At 38.6% G+C, this 21,479-nt stretch overlaps 1 protein-coding gene across 3 annotated transcripts in view; it reads left to right on the top strand.

The window, feature by feature from the left end:
• The window catches only part of LOC309504644 (A disintegrin and metalloproteinase with thrombospondin motifs 2), a 178,599-nt gene that overhangs the window by 69,616 nt on the left and 87,504 nt on the right, over positions 1 to 21,479 (top strand). For all 3 annotated transcript variants that reach the window (XM_082177845.1, XM_082177847.1, XM_082177846.1), the window contains exon 3: positions 4,738 to 4,909. In XM_082177845.1, the coding sequence (XP_082033971.1) occupies positions 4,738 to 4,909 (172 nt within the window). The remainder of the gene's footprint in view (positions 1 to 4,737; positions 4,910 to 21,479) is intronic.

The following is a 21,479-nucleotide window of genomic DNA, read 5'->3' on the forward strand; positions in this document are numbered from 1 at the left end:
TATGGATCTTTTAGTATGTTTTTGCACAGTAAACTCCAACTGTGCTCAGCTTGGGCGGTGACGGCTCCCTCCTCAGTCTCCTTTCGTTGTGAATCATGTCAAGAAACCGTCATTTGCAGTGGCCCGTGTAAAAGCTACAGCTGACATGCACTTATCCTAAGCTACTGATCCACAAACCACACACACTGGCCAATTAGCTACCAAAGGATTACGGCCTGTGTTGTGTGACAGTTGGGAGAATTGTCTCACAACATCTGATTGCAGTGAGTAACAGGCTAAATCCAGCCATAAATGAGAACTGAATCAATGATTATCAGAATTAATTACAATCAAACTGTCACATAATCTGAAATGTCTGAGATATACAGTACTATACTCAAAAAATAAAATATGATTTTTATATAAAATGTAATCTATAATATTAAATATATAAATTGAAATTCAATATATATTATATCAAATATATTTATTTTATTTTATAAAACGGTTAGTTCCAGTCCTTGATTCTGATTGGTCAATAGCTGCGTTTTATTCACGATAAAACACGGTTATGACCGCTTCACCCAACGGTTCTATGTATCACTACACAACACCCATAGTAATCACTCATTGTTCATTTAAGCTTATAGAGTGGAGTAATGTGAGAGATCGAGTAAGCAAGTGTACCTGCATTTGTGGATATAGCATTTTCCTTCAGGTCAGTCCTATATTCGTAATAAAAAATTTGTTTGAATGTCCGCAGCGATATCTTGTCCTTTTAACAGTTTTCTCGTGCTGAAATGTTAGTCATTTGTCAGTTGCGTCTTGCTTATCCGTGTTCACAAGTTTCAGTCCTTTCAATATAAAAGTCTTCTCTACTGACTGACTCGTTCATAAAGACAGTATTTGCCTCCATCTAATGGCGAAATAATGTAACTTATGTTGCTGTTTACGATAAGGGACAATTTTTTCCAGCGGAAGGAATGCTTTTAGTGATTTTACTTCATGAAAGTTGCATTGATACATATTTTTTAAAGTTGGCTTTAATATTTGTATTGTGTGGTAACCGTTTTATAAAAGCAATAAGGTACTCGAGGCTAGTGCTGTATTGTGAGTAAGTCACGGCTAAAGGGGTTGCAGGTTGCTAACAACGCACTTCAGCCGTGACTTATTCACAATACAGCACAGCCTCTCATACCTTATTGCCTACATATTTAAAAAAAATACATGTTCCAAACATGTTTTTGTTTTTTCTCAAGAAGTCACTTATAGATTTGGGTGATCACGGTTTGCTTTTTTTGGGCCACAAACCCACTAACTGACTGTAACTTTTTTTACTAGTCCATTTTGACATCTGAAGTCTGACCTCATCTGATCTCAAATTGATTCAGCATCTTTTTGCCATTACAACCTGCTTTGATGTAATGGTAAGACTTTTTTTTTTAAATAATAAAATCATAGCCATCAATACACACACATTTGTAGAATCTAATTTAGATTATAAAGTGGCATGAGTTTACCTGTTTTATGAGATTTGTGGACAATAAAATTAACGTTTTTAAGTTAATTTATGATGTGTTGAGTTGGTTATTTGGTCCTTGAATAACATGCCAGGAGAGTTGGAGGACTTTTTTGAAAAAAGTATTGCAGGAATGTGCGTATGCACTTCCACCCAAAACCAGGGGTCACTTAGTTTGGGCTTGTTTTTTCAGTCTGGGTTGCTTATTTCTCTAGCAAAACCTAGCAACATTGGTTCATGTTCGGTCAACCAATGACTATTGCTAAATATCAATAGTTGCATGAATTTATAACATTTACAGATAAGGACGTGGCCGTAAAATGAAAATTATGTACTGGAGAAAACATGTTTTAAATGCATTAAACGAACTTATTGAACTATATGAGTTTGTTTGTTTCTTTATATGAAACATTCTTATGTCGAGAGAGGTCATGTCGGGTCGTGTACTTTTCCTGCAGCATCTCACTTTGTTACCTCCTCCATTATTCATATGCATTTTGTCCATTTTCAATACTTTAAAGTGCACTTTATATGAAACACTGGCGTTGGTTTTTCGCGCACAGTGCAAAGACCCGACTAATCGATAATGAAATTCATTGTCAGTTATTTTTCATGATCGGCTATCAATTTAATCAGTTATTGCTGGCTATTTATTTTTATATAGTACTGAACATAATTTCTATTGACTGTATTGTTTTAAAATCAAATGGCACACAAGTAGACAACTTTAGGAGCTTTAGACCAGGGGTTCCCAAACTTTTTAGCCCGCGACCCCCATGATAAATGCGCTGCTGCCCCGCGACCCCGCACCTCCCCCACCCCGGGGTCCGAAATTAACTTTTTGGCTCACCTGCCACGGGGACTGGTAGATGAAAAAATCCACCAGCCAAGCATATTTTTTTTACCGGCCAAAATAATAAACAGCCTTTTTTTTGTCACATATACATTCATTTCAGTACTTTTAATTGAGATAATAAGGTAGGCCTATTATGTTGAATACAAACGTAAAAAAATGTCCAGAGCAAAATTTGAAATGTATAATTAAAAAAATCGATATATATATATATATATATATATATATATATATATATATATATATATTGATCAAAATGTGAGAAATATATGAAATATTACTATCATTGGGGTGAAATAAAAATTTTTTTTTTTGTCAGTTTTGTTACCTGACTCATGTGGAAGGGAAGGCAGAACTTAACCTCGGTTCCCTGAAAGATAAGGGAACAAGTATTGCGTTGCGAACGCTATGGGAAAACTCCTTTTCTCGAGAAAAGAACGGCCATGGTGTGTAAAGCAGAAGCAGCCTGGCCAGCGGCGGAGTATGCACGATCCGCTAGTGCTGAAGACGTTCTGCACGGCTTAGATGGGTGCGCAGCCTTCCAACTGACAGCAGGACACAAATGGGCGGCGACCGCTTCTTCCAGTGGCGAGAGCTTTTTCCTCAGCGCTGTCAACAGATAGAGCGTTAAATGTGTACACACCGCCGCCGACTTGAGCTGCAAAGAAGCTCTGGCCGTCCTGTCAAGGACGCTTGTCAAAAAGTATGGGGAAGCTTGACGCTGGGCCGCTCTGAATAGTGAGTGCGCGCGCGCGGCCGGGGCTCTCGCTCTCTCTCTCTCTGCTCGTTCTTAGAGGCAGAAGAGCACGTGCGCGCTGAAAATTTCATATTTTGGTATGAACATTCACCCGCTGTGGCGGATAGCCTTTTGAGATTTACTCGCCAAACAGAAAATCTACCCGGTGTGATCGTACGTGCGAAAGGGTTAAATTAATTGCAACAAAAATATATAGGGCCTATATATTTTTTCCACTTTTTTTTAAAGAAATCATCTCGCGACCCCCCGGAACCACTGCTTTAGACAACCTTAAGTAACTATTGGAAAGAAACTTCTTAGTATCTCAATCTTTGCTAAGGTTTCTATGAGATATGTGCCCAGTGGTCACTAAAGTCGTCGTCTTTATTTAAAAAAAATATAATCCGGATATCATCTAGATGTGAAAATACACTTGTACATGAAAAAGCATGAAAGAGGCAAAAAGTCTAAGACATTTGTGGGAAAAGCCTGGGCTTTAATGGCAGGTGGCTGCAAGCGTCAGCCGAATCCATGGCGTGGTTCACACCATGCACATCTGCAACAGTACTCCAGCCATAAGAAGAGACAGACGATCCGTCTCCTCTGGGAATCATTGTAGCGTATCACTCTCTGGGGTGCTCCTGAAATCCAGTTTCTACCTCATATCTGCCACAGCTGATTCAGAGCCACTCCTGTTATAAATGTCCATGTGTTTAAGATGCAGCTGGTGTTAGAAGAAATGATCCTAAATCAGGTGTGGAAGTAAAATTGAGATTTGACTGACTTAGGGTGGATATCGGTGGGAGTAATGTGTCTCAAAGCAGGTGAAACGGGGCCTAAGGGTACACTAAACCTTTTAGAGTCTGAAAGCAGAAAAGAGGTTTTCAGCGATATGTGTTAAAGTTTGCCTGGAGGAGGGTTCTGGATTGTGCAGTGGGGCAGTAGGCTATTAGGAATAAGAAGGTGCTAAAATGGAAATGGTGGTGTAAAACTGCAAAGAATCAAGATATAACACACATAGAAGAATAGAGTAGCCTAATTATTTAAGAAAGAAACCTGAAAAAAAAGTATCATGGTTTCCACAAAATATTAAGCAGAACAACTGTTTATAATAGATTATCAATATAATCAATATAGTTTTTTGAGCACAAAAGCAGCATATAAGTTTGCTTTCTGAAGGATGATGTGACACTGAGGACTGGAGTAATTTGTTGAAAATTCAGCTTTGTCACCACAGGAATATATTACCTTTTAAAATGTATTAAAATAGAAAACAGTTATTTTGAATGATAATAATATTTCAAAGATTTACTGTTTTTACTATATTTTTGGATCAAATGCATGCTGCCCTTTGATCAAAAGCTTGTTACCAAACATATAGGGTTAATGCCTGTTTTATTGCCCCTTATTTGCATGAAGGAAAGAATTAGCGTTGACAAGTTAAGTACTTTCTCAAGGCTACAAAGAAAGACTGGAAATGTCTTCCTCTCATCAGCAAGGAATTCAACCCAACAAACATCTGGCATGAGTCCTTTATTCTCTGTGTCACTCAATTTATCACAAGATGTCTAGAACATATCAAATATTATGGTATTGTAATGATAATATAAGTTTGGCACACTGTATATATCTGTTTTTTTCTTCTCACAGGCAGGGATGATCAGAACTGAGCAGGAGGAGTTTTTCATTGAGCCAGTGGAAACGGGACATCATGTGATGGAGCAGGAGGAAGAGAAGGGTGGCCGTTCTCACATTGTGTACCGTTCTGCCGCCTTGAAGAAGCCTCCTGTTAGCTCACTAGCTGCAGACTTTCACTCAAGAGGTAAGTCCTGATCAGCACCTTTTCATGCTAGTGTTTATGTTAACCTGTAAATTTTGCAGTCCCTTTTGTGTTATGTAGTTGTACCATTGCCCCAGCACTGTCTAATATGTCAGTATTTCTAAAGCCTTTAGTCTCTAAAGCATTTCATTCCAATTCTAGCAGTTTTTAGTGTGATTACAACTAGTGGTCCATGTGGTAGACATGCTTAGTTAACCCAAAGACTCAAGAGGCCTCTGGTCAGCTTGGATTTCACTGTTTGGATAATCGTCCACAGGCTGCCCAGCTGAGTCCGACATAATGTGTCTTATTCAGTGTTGGGCAGTAACGCATTACTTAGTAACGCGTTACTGTAATTTTATTGCTATTTTAGTAACGGAGTAATGTAACGCGTTACAATTTCCAAAATAGTAATTAGATTATAGTTCCAAGCCCAAGTTACTATATGTTACAGCTGTGTTATATTGCTGACAGAATGCAGTGTTTTATCATCTAGATTGTAAAAAGAGAAATAGCTTTTCAGATGCCTGCCTGTCGCACACGCGAGTTCGCGACGTCATCTACCCGAGACCTACCCGGTAAACCAACGAAAGCAAACTCAGCATGGAGAGAGAAACATAACGTAACGTAACTAGTAATGTAACTAATTACAATTTTGAAATAAAGTAATCAGAACAGTAACTTGATTACTTTTAAAAGGAGTAATCAGTAATTTAATTACATTTCCAGAGTAACTTGGACAACTCTGGTCTTATTGCATGTAATGAACTGCCACATTGAACGTCTCGGTTACGTATGTAACCCTCGTTCCCTGAAGGGGGCAACGGGAGACGTTACGTTGACGTGACGACTTAATTGGAATCACTTCAGGGAGTCCTATCACTTCAGGGAGTGTCTACAGAATGAGCCAACGAACATTGGAAGCGGGTGTACGTACCTTTGTTTTTCGCTGAGGAGCTGAGATCGTGACGGCCGTGCAGCGATGGTCAGCAACTGTGGCGACGGGACGTAACGTTTCTTTTAGGGAACGAGGGTTACGTATGTAACCGAGACGTTCCCTTTCAGTCGCTCACGTTCGCCATTGCGCCGAAGTGACGACGTAATTGGGCTCCCTATGGAAAATGCCATGGTTGCTGCCACATCCAGGGCCCTATGCAAGACTCTCAGACCCCCAACTGACTGGGGTGGAAGGCCTGCGTAGAGGGAGTTCGAACTGCTGTTCCGTTATAACCCACACAGTGGAACTCTTGGATAACACTGCGAAAGCGCGCCCAGGAAGAAGCGACGTTTCTAGTGGAGTGGGCTCTAAACCCGAGCTGGCAAGGCACGTCTTGGGCTTCGTAAGCCAAGGCGATAGCATCCACTATCCAGTGGGCCATCCTCTGCTTGGAGACAGTCTTTCCCTTCTGCTGGCCTCCGTAACAGACGTAGAGCTGGTCTGAGGTCCTGGGGCTTTGCGTTCTGTCCACGTATAGGCGTAGAGTGCGAACGGGACAGAGAAAAGCCAGGGATGGGTCTGCTTCCTCCGAAGGCAGCATTTGCAGGTTCACCACCTGGTCCCGGAACGGAGTGGTAGGAACCTTGGGCACGTATCCGGGCCGGGGTCTCAGGATCACGTGAGAGTTACGAACGGGCCGAATTCTAGGCATTCGTCGGCCCTAGGTGGCTGAGGTGACTGAGCACCATGTCCCTGTGTTCGCACAACTGCTCTCTCAACTGAGCCAGAATGAGCCAGTCGTCGGGGTAGTTGAGAATGTGAACACCATGCTCGCACATGGGAGCAATGGCCGCCTCCGCGACTTAGGTGAAGACACCGGGCGACAGGGCGAGCCCGGAGGGTAAGACTTTGTACTGATATGCCCGCCCCTCGAATGCAAAGCGAAGAAACAGTCTGTGTCGAGGGAGAATTGAGACATGAAAGTATGCTTCCTTCAAGTCGATCGCTGTAAACCAATCTTGGGGACGGATGCACTTGAAAATGCGTTTCTGCGTAAGCATCTTGAACGGCAGCATGTGAAGGGACCGGTTGAGGACACGCAGGTCCAAGATTGGTCGTAACCCACTGCCTTTCTTGGGTACAATGAAGTACAGGCTGTAGAAGCCGGTCTTCATATCGGCTGGAGGGACCGGCTCGATCGCACAGGGGCATTGTCCGCCAGAACACGTGTGAACTAAATGCCCCTGAAGCCTGGGTAACCGAGAACTGTTGGGCGAAGCTCTCGACTGCGTCGCCGAATAACCCAACCTGGGAGAGTCCAGGAACCGATATTTATCGGTCTTGCTCATGTCCGCCAGGTTGAGCCAAAGGTGGCGTTCCTGGATCACCAAGGTATACTTCGTAAAAAACGTATATATACTAGGCTAGGCTAGCGGTGGGTGCGTCAGACAGAGTTACGGCACGCACGGAGATGAAAATGGTATGTATGGACCAAGCGGCAACCTCCCCGTCTCTCTCTTGAAACCAACACGGAAGTGAGTTAAACTGTAATTCATTGACTGGCCGCTTGGGCTGGCTGCAGAAGTGAGTCAAATCTGTATCTCCCCCATGTTAAAATTACCAACTTTACAGCAGAAAAAAACATGTTTACAGCCTGGATCTCTATGTGGCTTTGATCTATACAGCTAATTTTGCCCTTCATAACAACTGTGAGGGGGGTGAATTTTTTTATAACTCATCCGTTTAGTTGATTAATATTTAAAGTTCTGCATAATTAAGGGTGTGGCCACTTGAGTGACAGGTGGATTCCCGCTGATGTCATTGCTAGCTGTTTGTCTGCTGTTGTTACTAGCCGTCACTTCACCTCAGCAAATTTTAGCTGCTGAACTTGCCATCTCTGCAGTGTTTTGTGCTTTTTTCCGGGATTATTTCATACAATTTAATACACCCATTACTTCGCCCACGGCTTAGGATTCCGTCGTTGTCGTCGAGTATCGTTCGAGAGAACAACCAGCGCAGTATTTCAGTTGTTTTCCTCTGTGAACATGCACTAATGGATGTCTGACAATTTCGTTGCTTTTTGGAGTTTTCAGATTTAAAAACGTCAATAAAGGCTTGTTCGTTCTGCTCTCACGGAACAGATAGATTATAATAATATGCTTATGTACCGTCAGATGAAATCCTGCAGGTGTCGGCGCTTTCTCCGTCCATGCAATAAATGCACATCCATGAATGAGCGTGGATTTTCTAGCGCATTTACTTGAACTTCATAGGCAATATATCTATGGTTTAACCCATTTGAGAGGCGGCCAAAATCAGAATTTAAAATGGACTGAATAAGCTCTCTACGAACTTGAGCGATGCCGCGCTGACGGACCATAGACTATAAAAAGAGAGTGACTGACATGTAACGTTAAGCACATAAATCACTGTCACACACACACTCTCAGAGTAATATTAAGTTACTGCATAATACATTTTCAACTAGCAGAATAGTACAGAATCATAGCAAGGCTCCTCAGCTCCACTCACGCCCCGCCTCTTTGCCTATTTTCTGTTATCCGGGAGTGACGCAAGGCCAAGATGGCGACGGCCGGCTCCGCCTACTTTAGGCTTCAAAAATGCTCTTCAGAAACCTACGGGTGACGTCACGGACACTACGTCCATATTTTTTTACAGTCTATGGTATGGACTTATCTAACTCTGGGGGATAAGGTGAATAATCTAAAGTCCCAAAAAGTTGGCATGTTCCTTTAAAGGCAACTTTGAGATTTAGGCCCGATCACACCAAACGCGCTTTTCAGGTTCGAAAACGCAAGGCGTACAGCACTGCCCCGATCACACAGAACGAGCAGTGCGCTGCGTTTTTTTTATGTTGCTAGGCAACCACCGAAACAGCTGTCCTGTCAGTCAAGTAAATGTCAAATCAGCCCTTTATTTACTTTATTTACTTTCTGTTAACATTGTGGTAGTCATGGTTCGTGAAGTCGTTAAGCTCCTGGTAACCCGCGAGAGCACCACAAGTTTAACCTCCATCATCACACTCTCCGAGCGTTAAAAGCAACTGTAGTTTTCATCACCACAACGGAAGGCCCGCCTCTCCATTCATTCGATTGGACAGTAGAAAAAAACGCGATGCCATTGAACGTTTTTTTCCGCTCGGAGTTGGGAACGCTCACTGCCATAGGAAAACAATTGAAAATGGGCGCCTCTCACTGCAAAAAATGTGATCGGGGCCTTAGGGAGCTTTTGAGCATTTTACCATGCTGTCAATTGAATGCTTACAAGTGACATTTTGCAGCTCTGCCAAGCAGTTCTTCTAGAGGAGATGTTATTAGCACCATTTGGTCATGTACCTATTCAGGAGATAGAAAATCGATTCCAAGCCTTTCTTCAATTGCTCTCTGCGTGCACAAGGCTTAGTCAAGTTTCAGCTGTATTTTCCTACTTTTAAAATGTGTTTATGGCTAAGCTATTGCACGCTTTCAACCCATGCTGCGTGTCAGTACATCTGTTGTCTAAAGTCCTTTTCAGTTAGCGACTATTGGCCCTTTAATGCATTCATAAGATTTTCTTTTTTTTTACACTTTGCACCTTCAATACAGCCTTTAAATATAGGATTTCTGTTTATGGGTTTTTGTTTTGTTGAAAAATAGATAAAGATAAGATGCTTCATTTCAGACGGAAAACAACATGCAAAAAAACAACAACTTTTGGTTTCATTTCTTGTCAGCCATATGGGAAAAAATATCTGTTTCACATGTAAATAAACAATTGTGCAATTAAATATTGGTTCTTCATAACAACCCGTTTACAGTAGCTGCTTGCTAACATTCAAATAAAAAAGGACAGATAACTAATATTTGATTATGAAATGAATACAGAAGCAGATTTTAATTTAAATGAAAAAAAAGAAAAAGAAATGGTCTAGCCCATACTTCCTGTTTGATTATGGGAATTTTTTTTTACCTTTTCTTAAGCATTTTATTTTTAGCACTATTTGTATGTGCTGTTGCAGGCTGTATGCAGTCTATATAACTTTATTCAATTCCTGTATTTCACAGGGCACAGGTAAATATGACATTTATTATGGGTTTATGTGAGTATTGTTTTAAGTTCACTTATATTTAAAGTTGTTATATATATATATATATATATATATATATATATAATTTTTATTTTTGAAGCCTAATAAATGTTAAAACATGTATAGCTTTCAATTACACTGTAATGTTAAATTAATGTGGAAAAAAAATCTATTTCATTGAGACATCAGTAGCTGTATTAGTATCTGATACTGGCCTTCATTCATAAAAACATTAAACAATAAATGCCATTAAATAATAAACAATAATTAACAATAAATATTAAACAATAATAAGTGCCATTAAACACAAAATCTTTTTTTTTTTATGTTGTTTCTAAATTAATTTGGAGATTAACTGTGAAATTATTACATTATAAAATATTAAAACTTATAAAAACTTATATTAAAAACATAAAAGAAATGTGATTAATCTAGTTATTTTTTTAATTGATTGACAGCACTAATATAACACTATATATGTATGTAATATAAGTTTTTTAATAAAAAAATTTAAAATAATAAACTGTAAAACTTTTACCATTTAAATTGATCATTTTCAACCTTGATTTTTCCACCTTATTTGCCGTCATAGATATCTGATAAAGTATATCATATAAATTTTGATATTTTTGTCAGAATTGATAATCATATAATTGATTATATAACATGTATTTTATCATATAAACAATGGTCACATTTTACATTTAAATGGACAATGAAACTGGTTGTAGGATGACATTTATAAGTTATGACAGCATATGTTTTACATTGTTTTAACTCATCAAAACAAGTTAAGCAATTTTCTACTTTTTTATGTTATACAAGATTCAACTCATTTTTAAAGTCCTTTTAATGTAATTTAATTTGAAATGACTTAAACATCCAAGTTCATTGTACTTAAAAATGTCAACTTTTTTTACAGTACTGTGGATCCTTGACTACCATTACCATTCTGATAAACTACACTAACTAATGCACATCAATGTGTGAATTCCCTCAAAAGAAACACATACAATTCAGATATTCACAGATCTTTGTATCTAGGAGCTCATAGTCTCATAGTCTTTCACAATTGCTTAATGGCCTTGAATATGTGAACAGACTCACTCAATGAATAGTTTGCCTTTGTATTGACTTAATTTGTTTGCCTGTTGCTTAGATTTATGCAGAGGACAAAACGCAAAATCTTTCTGTGTGTTTCTCTATTTGAAAGTGATATTAGTGATCTTTTTTTTTTAGCAATTGACAGTAATTATGGAAATAGTGTCTCTGCAATCAGAGGAGGATAATATGATCTTCCCATGTCAAGCCAGATTCACACTGTAAGACTAAAGCATGTTTTAGTTTGCCTACTTTACATACTGAAGTACCGAAGAGTGCAAGTCTGTTGATTTCAAAGGGGGATGCTATGCCGTAAGATTAAAAAAATGCAAGAGTTTGCAAAAGTGATGATCTGTCATGCAACCAAAAGTTGCTAACTTTCCCAATTGAAGAGCAAGTGTAGCAATGTCCAAAAAAAAATAAAAAATAATTTTGAGCCAGATCTGATGATTCGAAGTACAGAAACGCACTGTTTTTATGATATTTTTGAGACCAAACCTTGTCACTTCACATTTAATGTCCAATTGATCACCTAAAGTTCAATCAATTGTGACCTTTAGCACTAGAGGCGTTGACGCAAAAGTGCTCTGGTATGAGAGGCATCATAACTTTCAGTCTGTGTTGCATTGTGTAGCTGTGCATTGAACGGGTCCTGGAGTGTGCTGTGAATATGGGGGATTATGAAGGTCTATTCTGAGCGCTGCACGTCTGACACCACAGCCGCCAATAATAAAGGAATTAAAGCAGCTGTGGAGAGGAAAAATGAGTTTCCTTAAGAGTGCGTGGCAGAAGGATCTGGAAAGCGACAGATCTTAGCAAAGCGTAGTTTGGTGTTGATGCTTTGTCAGTGACACCTGCTTCTCAGCTGATTTCTCTGTTATGTTTTTGTGATGTGTATGTGTGCATGCTTCTCTTTCTGTGTAACACCCTGTAATAATAACATTATCCATATTGACAAACTCAATTGTATATGCATTTACATGCATACATTCATCTCTGTACACATGCACAAAGTAGTCTCCCTGTTGCTTGGTGAGCTGAAGTGTGCGCCTATGAAGTGCTAGGGTGAGTCTGGATGGCGTGGGAAGCGACGCTTGGGAGGTGGTCGTGCTGCACTCTGCTGTGAAAAAGCTGAGTTTTTCATGGCCAGACGGTCATGTGACGCAAAGACAACATAACTGAGTTATGTTCCTGCTATGCTGCATTTCACCTTCTCAGAATTAATACCAAGTACTGTAGCACCATCGATTAACAACATCACTGTTGGAGCAGATTAATGGTTGTTCTTGAGATGAACTAGGAAGCTGAATCGTTCTTTAGGGTTGAATGTTTACAGTGGTATTATTTACTGAACATGTATGTAAGTTAACTTTATGGTGATTTATAGCAACAAGGACTGGGTGAGGTATTGAAAAGTCACTATATATATGTTTACAAGGAATTATGTTCACAAGGATTTTAAGCAACTTTGAGATTGTTTTCAAAAGTCATTAGATTAGTTTAGCATGTTACTGTTTTTAAAAAGAGAATAGGAGGCATAGTAGCCATAATTTCATAGATGTTATTAAAATCCTATGTGATAGATTAAAATAGTGACGAATCCCTCTTTTATTCTCTAAAACAATAAAATATTTTTTATATAAACAATTAATTAATTAATTAATTTGGATGTTACTACAGGAAACATACATTTATTTTATACATTTAATTTAGTGTTTGTTTAGTAAAAATTTAATAAGATGACTAAAAATACAACAAAAAAATATTAGTCAAAATCTAACTTATCCAGATCCCCCCCCTCCATAAATATATTTTTTTTTTCATTTTTTCATTAAATAAAAAAAATATTTATTTAATTTAGTATTTGTTTAGTAATAATTTAATAAGATGACTATATATATATATATATATATATATATATATATATATATATTAGTCAAAATCTGACTTATCCAGATCACCCCCCAATTTTTTGACTATGTGTTGTTATTTGGGTGTATATAAATGAACATTATTAATTATTCTATAGTCATGTGAAAAAGAAAGGACACACTCTAGAATTGTATGGTTTTACATATCAGAACATAATAAAAATCATCTGGTTGTTAGCAGGTCTTAAAATAAGGTAAATACAGCCTCAGATGAACAAGAAATTACATATTACAATTGTCAAATAAAGCCAAAATGGAAAAGCCATGGGTGACAAACTAAGTACACCCTATGATTCAATTCACCCTTTGCCGGATGTTTGATTGACAGGTGATCTGACCAATCATAATCCGCCATCTGCCAAAAATTTCTTGTAGAGCCACTTTTTGCAGCAATAAGTTGAAAGAATCGTTTTCTCTATGACAGTATCAGTCTCTCACATCGTTCTGGAGGAATCTTTGGCCCGCTCTTCTTTACAACGTTGCTTCAGTTCATTGAGGTTTGCAGGTATATGTTTATGCACAGTTCTCTTAAGGTCCCGCTGCAACATTTCAATCGGGTTGAGGTCTGGGCTTTGACTGGGCCACTGCAACACCTTGATTCTTTTCTTTTTCAGCTATTCTGTTGTAGATTTGCTGGTGTGCTTGTGATCATTGTCCTGTTGCATGACCCAATTTCGGCCATGCTTTAGCTGTTGGACAGATGGCCTCACATTTGACTCTAATTTGGTCTACAGAGGAGTTCATGTTCGACTCAATGACTGCAAGGTATTCAGGTCTTGTGGCTGCAAAACAAGCCAAAAATCATCAGTGTGATGGACAGTTGGTATTAGGTTTTGAAATGCTGTGTTTATTTTTCGCTAACTTGGCGCTGTGCATTATGGCCAAACATCTCCACTTTGGTCTTGTCTGTACAAAAGAACATTGTTCCAGAAGTCTTGTGGTTTGTTCAGATACAACTTTGCAAACTTAAAGCCTCATGCGCACCGGGACGATTATCGCGCGCGCTTATCGCCAGTGTTTTTCAAGGCGTTCTTCAACGCGTCTTTTGTGTTCATACCCAAGCAATTTTCACTGGTGATGCGCCTAGTGAACGTGCAAATTCAATCCCTGACAGTAGATGGTGCTTATCAAAAAACAGAAATACCCCGGTACACAAGGTGGCGCTCTGCAACTTTACGCTTCTGACACTCGCTTGTCACACAGAAGAAGAAGAGAGCCAGTATTTACGTGCTTGCCAAAACCATTCACACACTTTTTGCCAACTGGTAACTGGCATGGATATTTCAAGCAGCAGCAATGTTCAGACACCAAAGAGACCAGCAGCTCTACATTCGTCTTGCCTCATTGCATCTTTTTTCTTTGTCTACTTCCTCTTCGTCGTCTTTTTCTATCAATGTGTGCTCGGCAAGACCGTTTTGTGCTTGAGCGCCACCATGTACTAACTTCAGCAGCTCCAGACACGTGAACAAAAGCGGCAATCTCATTGGCCGGCCAGTTTTTAAAGCGACGCCTCAAAAAAAACAAAAAAAAAACTAAACCGAGGCGTTTTTATTTTTTAGATTACGCTTTTACGCCTGTCGTTTTGTGCGTCGGTGTGCATACTCACATTGGCGCCCTTTGTTTAGTCACGAGGCGTTAAACGTCGGCGATAAGAGGGCGCGATAATTGTCCCGGTGTGTATGGGCCTTAAGTCCTGCTGCTATTTTCTTATTAGAGAGAAGAAGCTTTCTCCTGGCAACCCTTCCAAACATGCCATACTTCTCCAGTCTTTTTCTAATTGTACTGTCATGAACTTTAACATTTAAAGGGTTAGTTCACCCAAAAATGAAAATTCTGTCAGTAATTACTCACCCTCATGTTGTTCCAACCCCGTAAGACATTCGTTCATCTTCGGAAAACAAATTAAGATATTTTTGATTAAATCTGAGAGCTGGCTCACTCCTCCATAGGCTTCTAAGACACTATAACTTGCTGGCCCAGAAAATGCATTAAAGAGATCGTTAATATAGTCCAAGTGACTACAGCTGCTCAATCTTAAGTTTATAAAGCGACGAGAATACTTTTTGAGCGCAAAAAAAAAACTAAAATAACGACTTTATTCCACTATTCATTTCCTTCTCTCTGGGCCTCGAGTTTTTTCACGTAGTGTAACTGCGTAGCGCGTCTGTGTTGCACTCCAATAGTGAGCCTACGTGTGACGTACAACACAGACGCGCTGCGCTAAAACACCACGTGAACTCACTCGAGGCCCAGAGAGAAGGAAATAAATAGTGGAATAAAGCCGTTATTTTTGGGGGGGTTTTGCGCACAAAAAGTATTCTCATCGCTTTATAAACTTAAGATTGAGCAGCTGTAGTCACTTGGACTATATTAACGATCTCTTTAATGCATTTTCTGGGCCAGCAAGTTATAGTGTCTTAGAAACCTATGGAGGAGTGAGACAGCTCTCAGATTTAATCAAAAATATCTTAATTTGTGTTCTGAAGATGAACGAAGGTCTTACGGGGTTGGAACAACATGAGGGTGAGTAATTACTGACAGAATTTCCATTTTTGGGTGAACTAACCCTTTAACATGTTAACTGAGGCCTGTAGAGTCTGAGGTGTAGTTATTGTTTGTTTTTTTGCAGTTTCTCGGAGCATTGCGCTGTCTGACCTTGGGGAAAATCTGCTGGGACGTCCACTCCTTGGAAGATTGGCAACTGTCTTGAAATTTTTCCACTTGTGAATAATCTTCCTTACTGTAGAATAATGGACTTTAAATTATTTGGAAATGGCCATATAACCCTTCCCAGATTGATGGCAGCAACAATTTCTTCTCTAAGATCATTGCTGATGTCTTTCCTTTTTGGCGTTGTGTTAACATACACCTGAATGCTCCTGACCAGCAAACTGCCAAAACTTCTGCTTTTATAGTGGTGATCACACTTGCTGATGATCAATTAATCAAATACATTTGATTAGCAGTGCCTGACTGCTACTTACCCTCTTAATTCCTATAGAAGCAGTAAGGATGTACTTAGTTTGTTACCCATGGCTTTTCCATTTTGGCCTAGTTTTTGGTAGATAAATAATGACATGGTGTAATGTGTCGTTCATCTGAGGTTGTATTTACCTAATTTTAAGTCCTATAATTTCATTTTTAGCTATATCACCCAGAAGTAATTGTAGGACTTTTTCTCTTTCCAAGTCTGTGTGGATTTCATGTCCCCTTCATTCTCTTTATCAAGAGAATATTCTTTTGGTCAGTGGATTGAGGCATGCACAGACAGATGGACCCCCATGAGGCGTATCCCACAATGCATCACCTGCTTCGACTGCTGCCTCACCCTCAGGATGTTCTCCAAGCAAACACAGTTTGTCTGGATAACTCTGTACTTTGTTTTTAATGGTTGTGCTTTTTTTTTCCTTCTTGTTTTGCAGTGAAGTTGAACTCTGTTTGGGTCACCGTTTGATGGTTCATTTGGTAGACCAGAAGTAGACAGCTGTCGAGAGGGTTTAATTTTACACCGTGTCTGTTTTTCTGGCCTGTTTTGTCGATTTTGTCTGGAGAAAGTAGGTTGCAAGTGAAGCATCCAACAAATGAGTGTAGTAGCACTTAATTGTCACATTGTTATTCTGTCCATATTGGCAAATCCCTTCTGAGATGGTGTGCACCACCCACATAAACAGGATAAATGAGTGACTCACTAAATCTCATGTGTCATATTTGGCGAGTTGTGTTTATTGTTTCATATGCTGTTTTATTATATAAAAGCAATATCACTAATATTAAATATCACTATTTCCATTGCAAAAAAGGGAAGGATAAAAAACACTTTTGTCTGTCACACAGGATTTTAATAAGATGGTACTCTTCATAACAGTTTTCCAACATCTATTTGGCTACCCACCGCTAGTGCAATATTGATTAATATCATCTTATTTTTAAAACATTCAGTCATTAATCTTTATTTATTGCCATGCAAACAGGTCCAGTTCTTCAGGTGATGTCACAGCGACACCGTTATGTTATTACTGGAATGATCCCTCCTGAATAACTTAAGTGTCTTGTAGGAACCGAACCGGAAACCTTTCGATTACCAGTCCTGAGTCTAAACCACTACACCAAATCCCCTGCTGAATCAATTTAACTGGCATTTCCCCCATTGTGACTTTTTTTTCTCAAGCAAACCTGCAGGTAAAATAAGCAGCCATTTAATCCCAGTTCTACAGAGCAGCCTCCTACACAGTGACTGTCCAGGCCTATTACATCATGTCTTGGGAGAACTGCAAACGTAATGGACAGAAGTGAGAAAAGAAAACGGGAAAATAATCCTGTTTTCTATTGCTTTTTTTGGTTTGAGCCTTAGTGTTTTACCTGATGGGTCAATGAGAGGTTAGTACTGTTCATTACTTTTACTCTACTCCTCGATCATTTTAAACGTGTTGTGGAGGAATTTGCTGTATTAAGCATTAATGAATCTGGTGGAAATGCTTAGGGTGGAATGGTCACATACTCACACACACTCCAGTATAAATGTTATCTATCTCACTCAAATAATAGTTGTAGACGGTCACACATGCACAGATGGCATCCTGCAAAACTAACAGTAAGTTAGTGAGAAAGCAGTTCCACAATAAGTAGAATGATACTACTTGTGATTATGTATATGGCTTTTTTTTTTTTTTTTTTGTGCTTTTATGTGCTTTTCTATCCCGTCTTGACAGATTTTGGTCTCTGTAAGGTTCTTCAAAATGTATTTCTCTTTTAGTGTTCCACTCATGGAACAATATGTAAATGATGACAGAATTTTGAGTTTTATATCCAGATGTTCTTACCAAGCTGTACCACAGATGGACAAAAGGTAATTTTAAACATCAGCTCTCTTGCACCTGTTGAATGTCTGAGTTAAACCTCATCCAATTGTCGATCTGGTCTTCATTCTGAGTTTGTCCCCGTCTCCCTTAGCAACCCACGCTCTGATCTGCCTGTCTGTAGGGACTCAAAAACATATAAAATTTCAGCCCAGCAGAGCTGTTGGTTTTCTTTGGTCACGAACAGGAACTGTGAGGACACACATATGGCCTTTGAACTGCGTCCATATAAAACAAAATATTTGGGTTGGACATTTGAGAAGAGACTGTTTAACTTGAATGCTTCGTAGCGACACACAGGACTTCAAGGACACGGATTTCCGATATTGCTATCGGAATATATATATATATATATATATATATATATATATATATATATATAGTAGTATTATAAGTATAATAGTATATAGCCTACCGGCCATGAATGTTTTTGAAAGAAGCCTTTTATCCTCATCAAGGCTGCATTTATTTGATCTAAAATACAGAAAAAACCGGTAATATTGTGAAATATTACTACATTTTGAAATAATTGTTTTCTATTATAATATACTTATAACCTTTGATACTTTTTTCAGGATTCCTAGTTAAAAAAAGAACAGCATCTATTTAAAATAGAAATATTTTTTACCAATATAAAACTACCGTTCAAACGTTTGGGGCCAGTAATTTTCTTTTTCTTTTTTTAAAGAAATTAATACTTTTATTCAGCAAGGATTTGCTAAATTGATAAAAGAAAAAGTGACAGTAAAGACTTATAAAATAATTTCTTTTTTAATTTAATGTTGTTCTATTTAACCTTTTATTCATCAATGAATCCTGAAAAAAGTATCACAGGTTCAATAAAAAAAATTTTCCAAGATTGATAATAAATCAGCATATTAGAATGATTCGTGAAGAATCATGTGACACTAAAGACTGGAGTTATGGCTATTGAAAATCCAGCTTTGCGTCACAGAAATAAAAGATATTAAAGTATATTAAAATAGAAATATCTAATATTTCTAAAATAGAAAACTATTATTTTAAATTGTAAAAAAAAAAATCTGTATTTTTTATCAAATAAATGCAGGCTTGATGCACATAAGAGACTTCTTTAACAAAAAAACTACCATTAAAATAGTAGTGTCCAAATTGTTGACCAGTAGTACTGTACTATTATACTATTGCTCCATAATTATCTATGCTAGTATAATACGCTCTGCGTACTAGCGGCAAAACTTTCATAAAATTCATTTTCTCAGAAACGGAGACAACGATTTTAGAAACCGATTCGCTAGTCGGATTTCGCATGATATGAGAGAATACTCACCCTCAAAGTTGTCGATGTAGCTCGAAATATATAATTTAAAGCCCTTCTCTTTCTTACTCTTAGGTGTGACAGATAACTGCCTCACAATATTGTTAACATCATTCACGTTAACTACTGGAAGTTCTTGTAAACAGCGAGTGTTAATTACCATTATCTCCTCCGAATGCAAAAACGGGTTCCGACGCAGCACCGGATGTAACTGGGCGGGCTGAGACAAAACGCGGAAGCGATCGTGCATAGAGCCTATTATGTTTACTGCATAAGCGGTGTATCAATATACATAGACAAAATACAAGTGACTTGAATGCTACTTACCATTAATGCTACTTTTAGTGCTGGTTTTGTGCAGTGCTTTGTAGTCAATTAACATCCATTGTTTCAACGAGATTCAGATCGCTTCATAAATGTAAATTCGTCTGTCCATGTAATTTTCAAACGATTTATAAATGACCGGAAATGTACGGCTCCACTTCACATTGTCCAATGAAATTTGAACTTCTTGTGCCACATGACAATTGGTTGGTGTATTATACATGACAAACAGGCTTCAATGAATTATGTAATATTTTAGAAAAATGTGTTATGTTGGTTTTTAATTGAATCGACACACTACCTTTTATTATTGAAAAAAAAGTTTAAACATTGCCGTCGAGCCATATAGGCCTACTCACTGAAAGAACCATTTTGGCTCGAGAGCATCGGTTCCCGAGCAGACTGTGGATATACGTTTACACCAGTGCATTTTTGTTTTAAAACGCATAACCTTCGCTACGGTTGCACCTGGCCTCCACACACACTACTCCAGAGTTTTATACCCTCGAAAACGGAGACTGACCTCTTGAGTCAAGTCCGAAGCAAGACAGTCACACGCAAAGTGACGCAACCCGCGTTATGGCAACAACACCTCAGACTGACAGAAACGTAAAAAAAAACATGAATTTAGGCTACTTTAGTTTTGTACACATTGTCATGTTAATTATAATAAAATATTATCATTGATATTTGTTTGACAAGGGCACTTTTGATTATTTTTGAAAAAGGGCAGGGGCTCGAGCACCCAAAGCCCCTGCAACACAGCCTCCCCCGCCCGCACGTGCCTGACACACACACACACACACACTCACTCACTCACTCACTCACTCACTCACTCACTCACTCACTCACTCACTCACTCACTCACTCACTCACTCACTCACTCACTCACTCACTCACTCACTCACTCACTCACTCACTCTCTCTGTTGATGGAACTGTTGATGCCAATAAAGAACCTTTATTTTTAAGACTCTATATGTCATTCTTAAGGATTAATAAGTCCTTTTATGTTCCATGATTTGGAATGGGGGGTTTATTCTTATTCCTTTAATGAACCATCCAGTTGGTTTTCTCCCGTTCTCCACAAGTGGTCATGTCGTATTCATAGCTACACCTACGGTATACAATTATTTCAGTCCTGCCATTTCCATCTGTATGTTCTGTAAGTAGTTCACTGAATATGTTTGAACTGGACAGATTACAGGGCAGCACCAAAGCCATTTTTAGTGGTCTTTTTATGGGATCTTGACTCCAGAACATCTGTTCTGAAAGGCCTAATATTACAAAATAATAACACACCCAGTATTCCCAGAGATAGACCCAATGGACTTGAGCACTGGAGGAAGCAGCTGCTTGTAGGAACACTTCCTTTACTGAAACTCTATAATTTCCTCACACATTCTCTCTGTGTCTCTATTTTTTGTCTCTCTGCCTCTTTCTTACTTTCTCACTTTCTTACTTTTCATAATTTGCAACACCTGGAAAGGGGACATATTGATGATCAGAACAAAATTTTTTATTCCTTTTGCAGCATGTTCTCAGAGCTTTTGCAGTATGTACTAGAGTATGTGCTGCTAAAATCCTGTATAAAAGAACATATTTAGTAAATATACTGTATAGGCACTATCCATCTGATCACATTAGATACTGTCTAGATACCAAAAGGCATGTTAATGGCAGGTTTTAAAAGAGGGTCTTTGTTTTGAAATTGGTCAGTATTGTACAATGACATGTTTTTCTTAAGTTTCCTGTCACGTTTTGATATGCTAGTGTTTTTCAGATTGTATGTGACATAACGTGAGTGTACTGAGCTCATTCCACTCTCTGTCCTTCTTGCCCCACACAATATTACAATTTAGTATTCACATCCTCACTGTGTAAGCTACAACAAAGCATATTCTTGGCTGTTTTATCACCGTATAAACCAGAATAACCTCCACTGCACTCAAAATAACTGTTGCTCGGGAGCCATATGCTGTCAGATGCTTGAGATAATTCTTGAGACTGTTTCATGTGAGAGTGATTCACCTCAGAGTGC

Source organism: Leuciscus leuciscus (genome assembly GCF_965113295.1).
Source record: "Leuciscus leuciscus genome assembly, chromosome: 8".
In the NCBI taxonomy this organism is placed as follows: domain Eukaryota; kingdom Metazoa; phylum Chordata; class Actinopteri; order Cypriniformes; family Leuciscidae; genus Leuciscus; species Leuciscus leuciscus.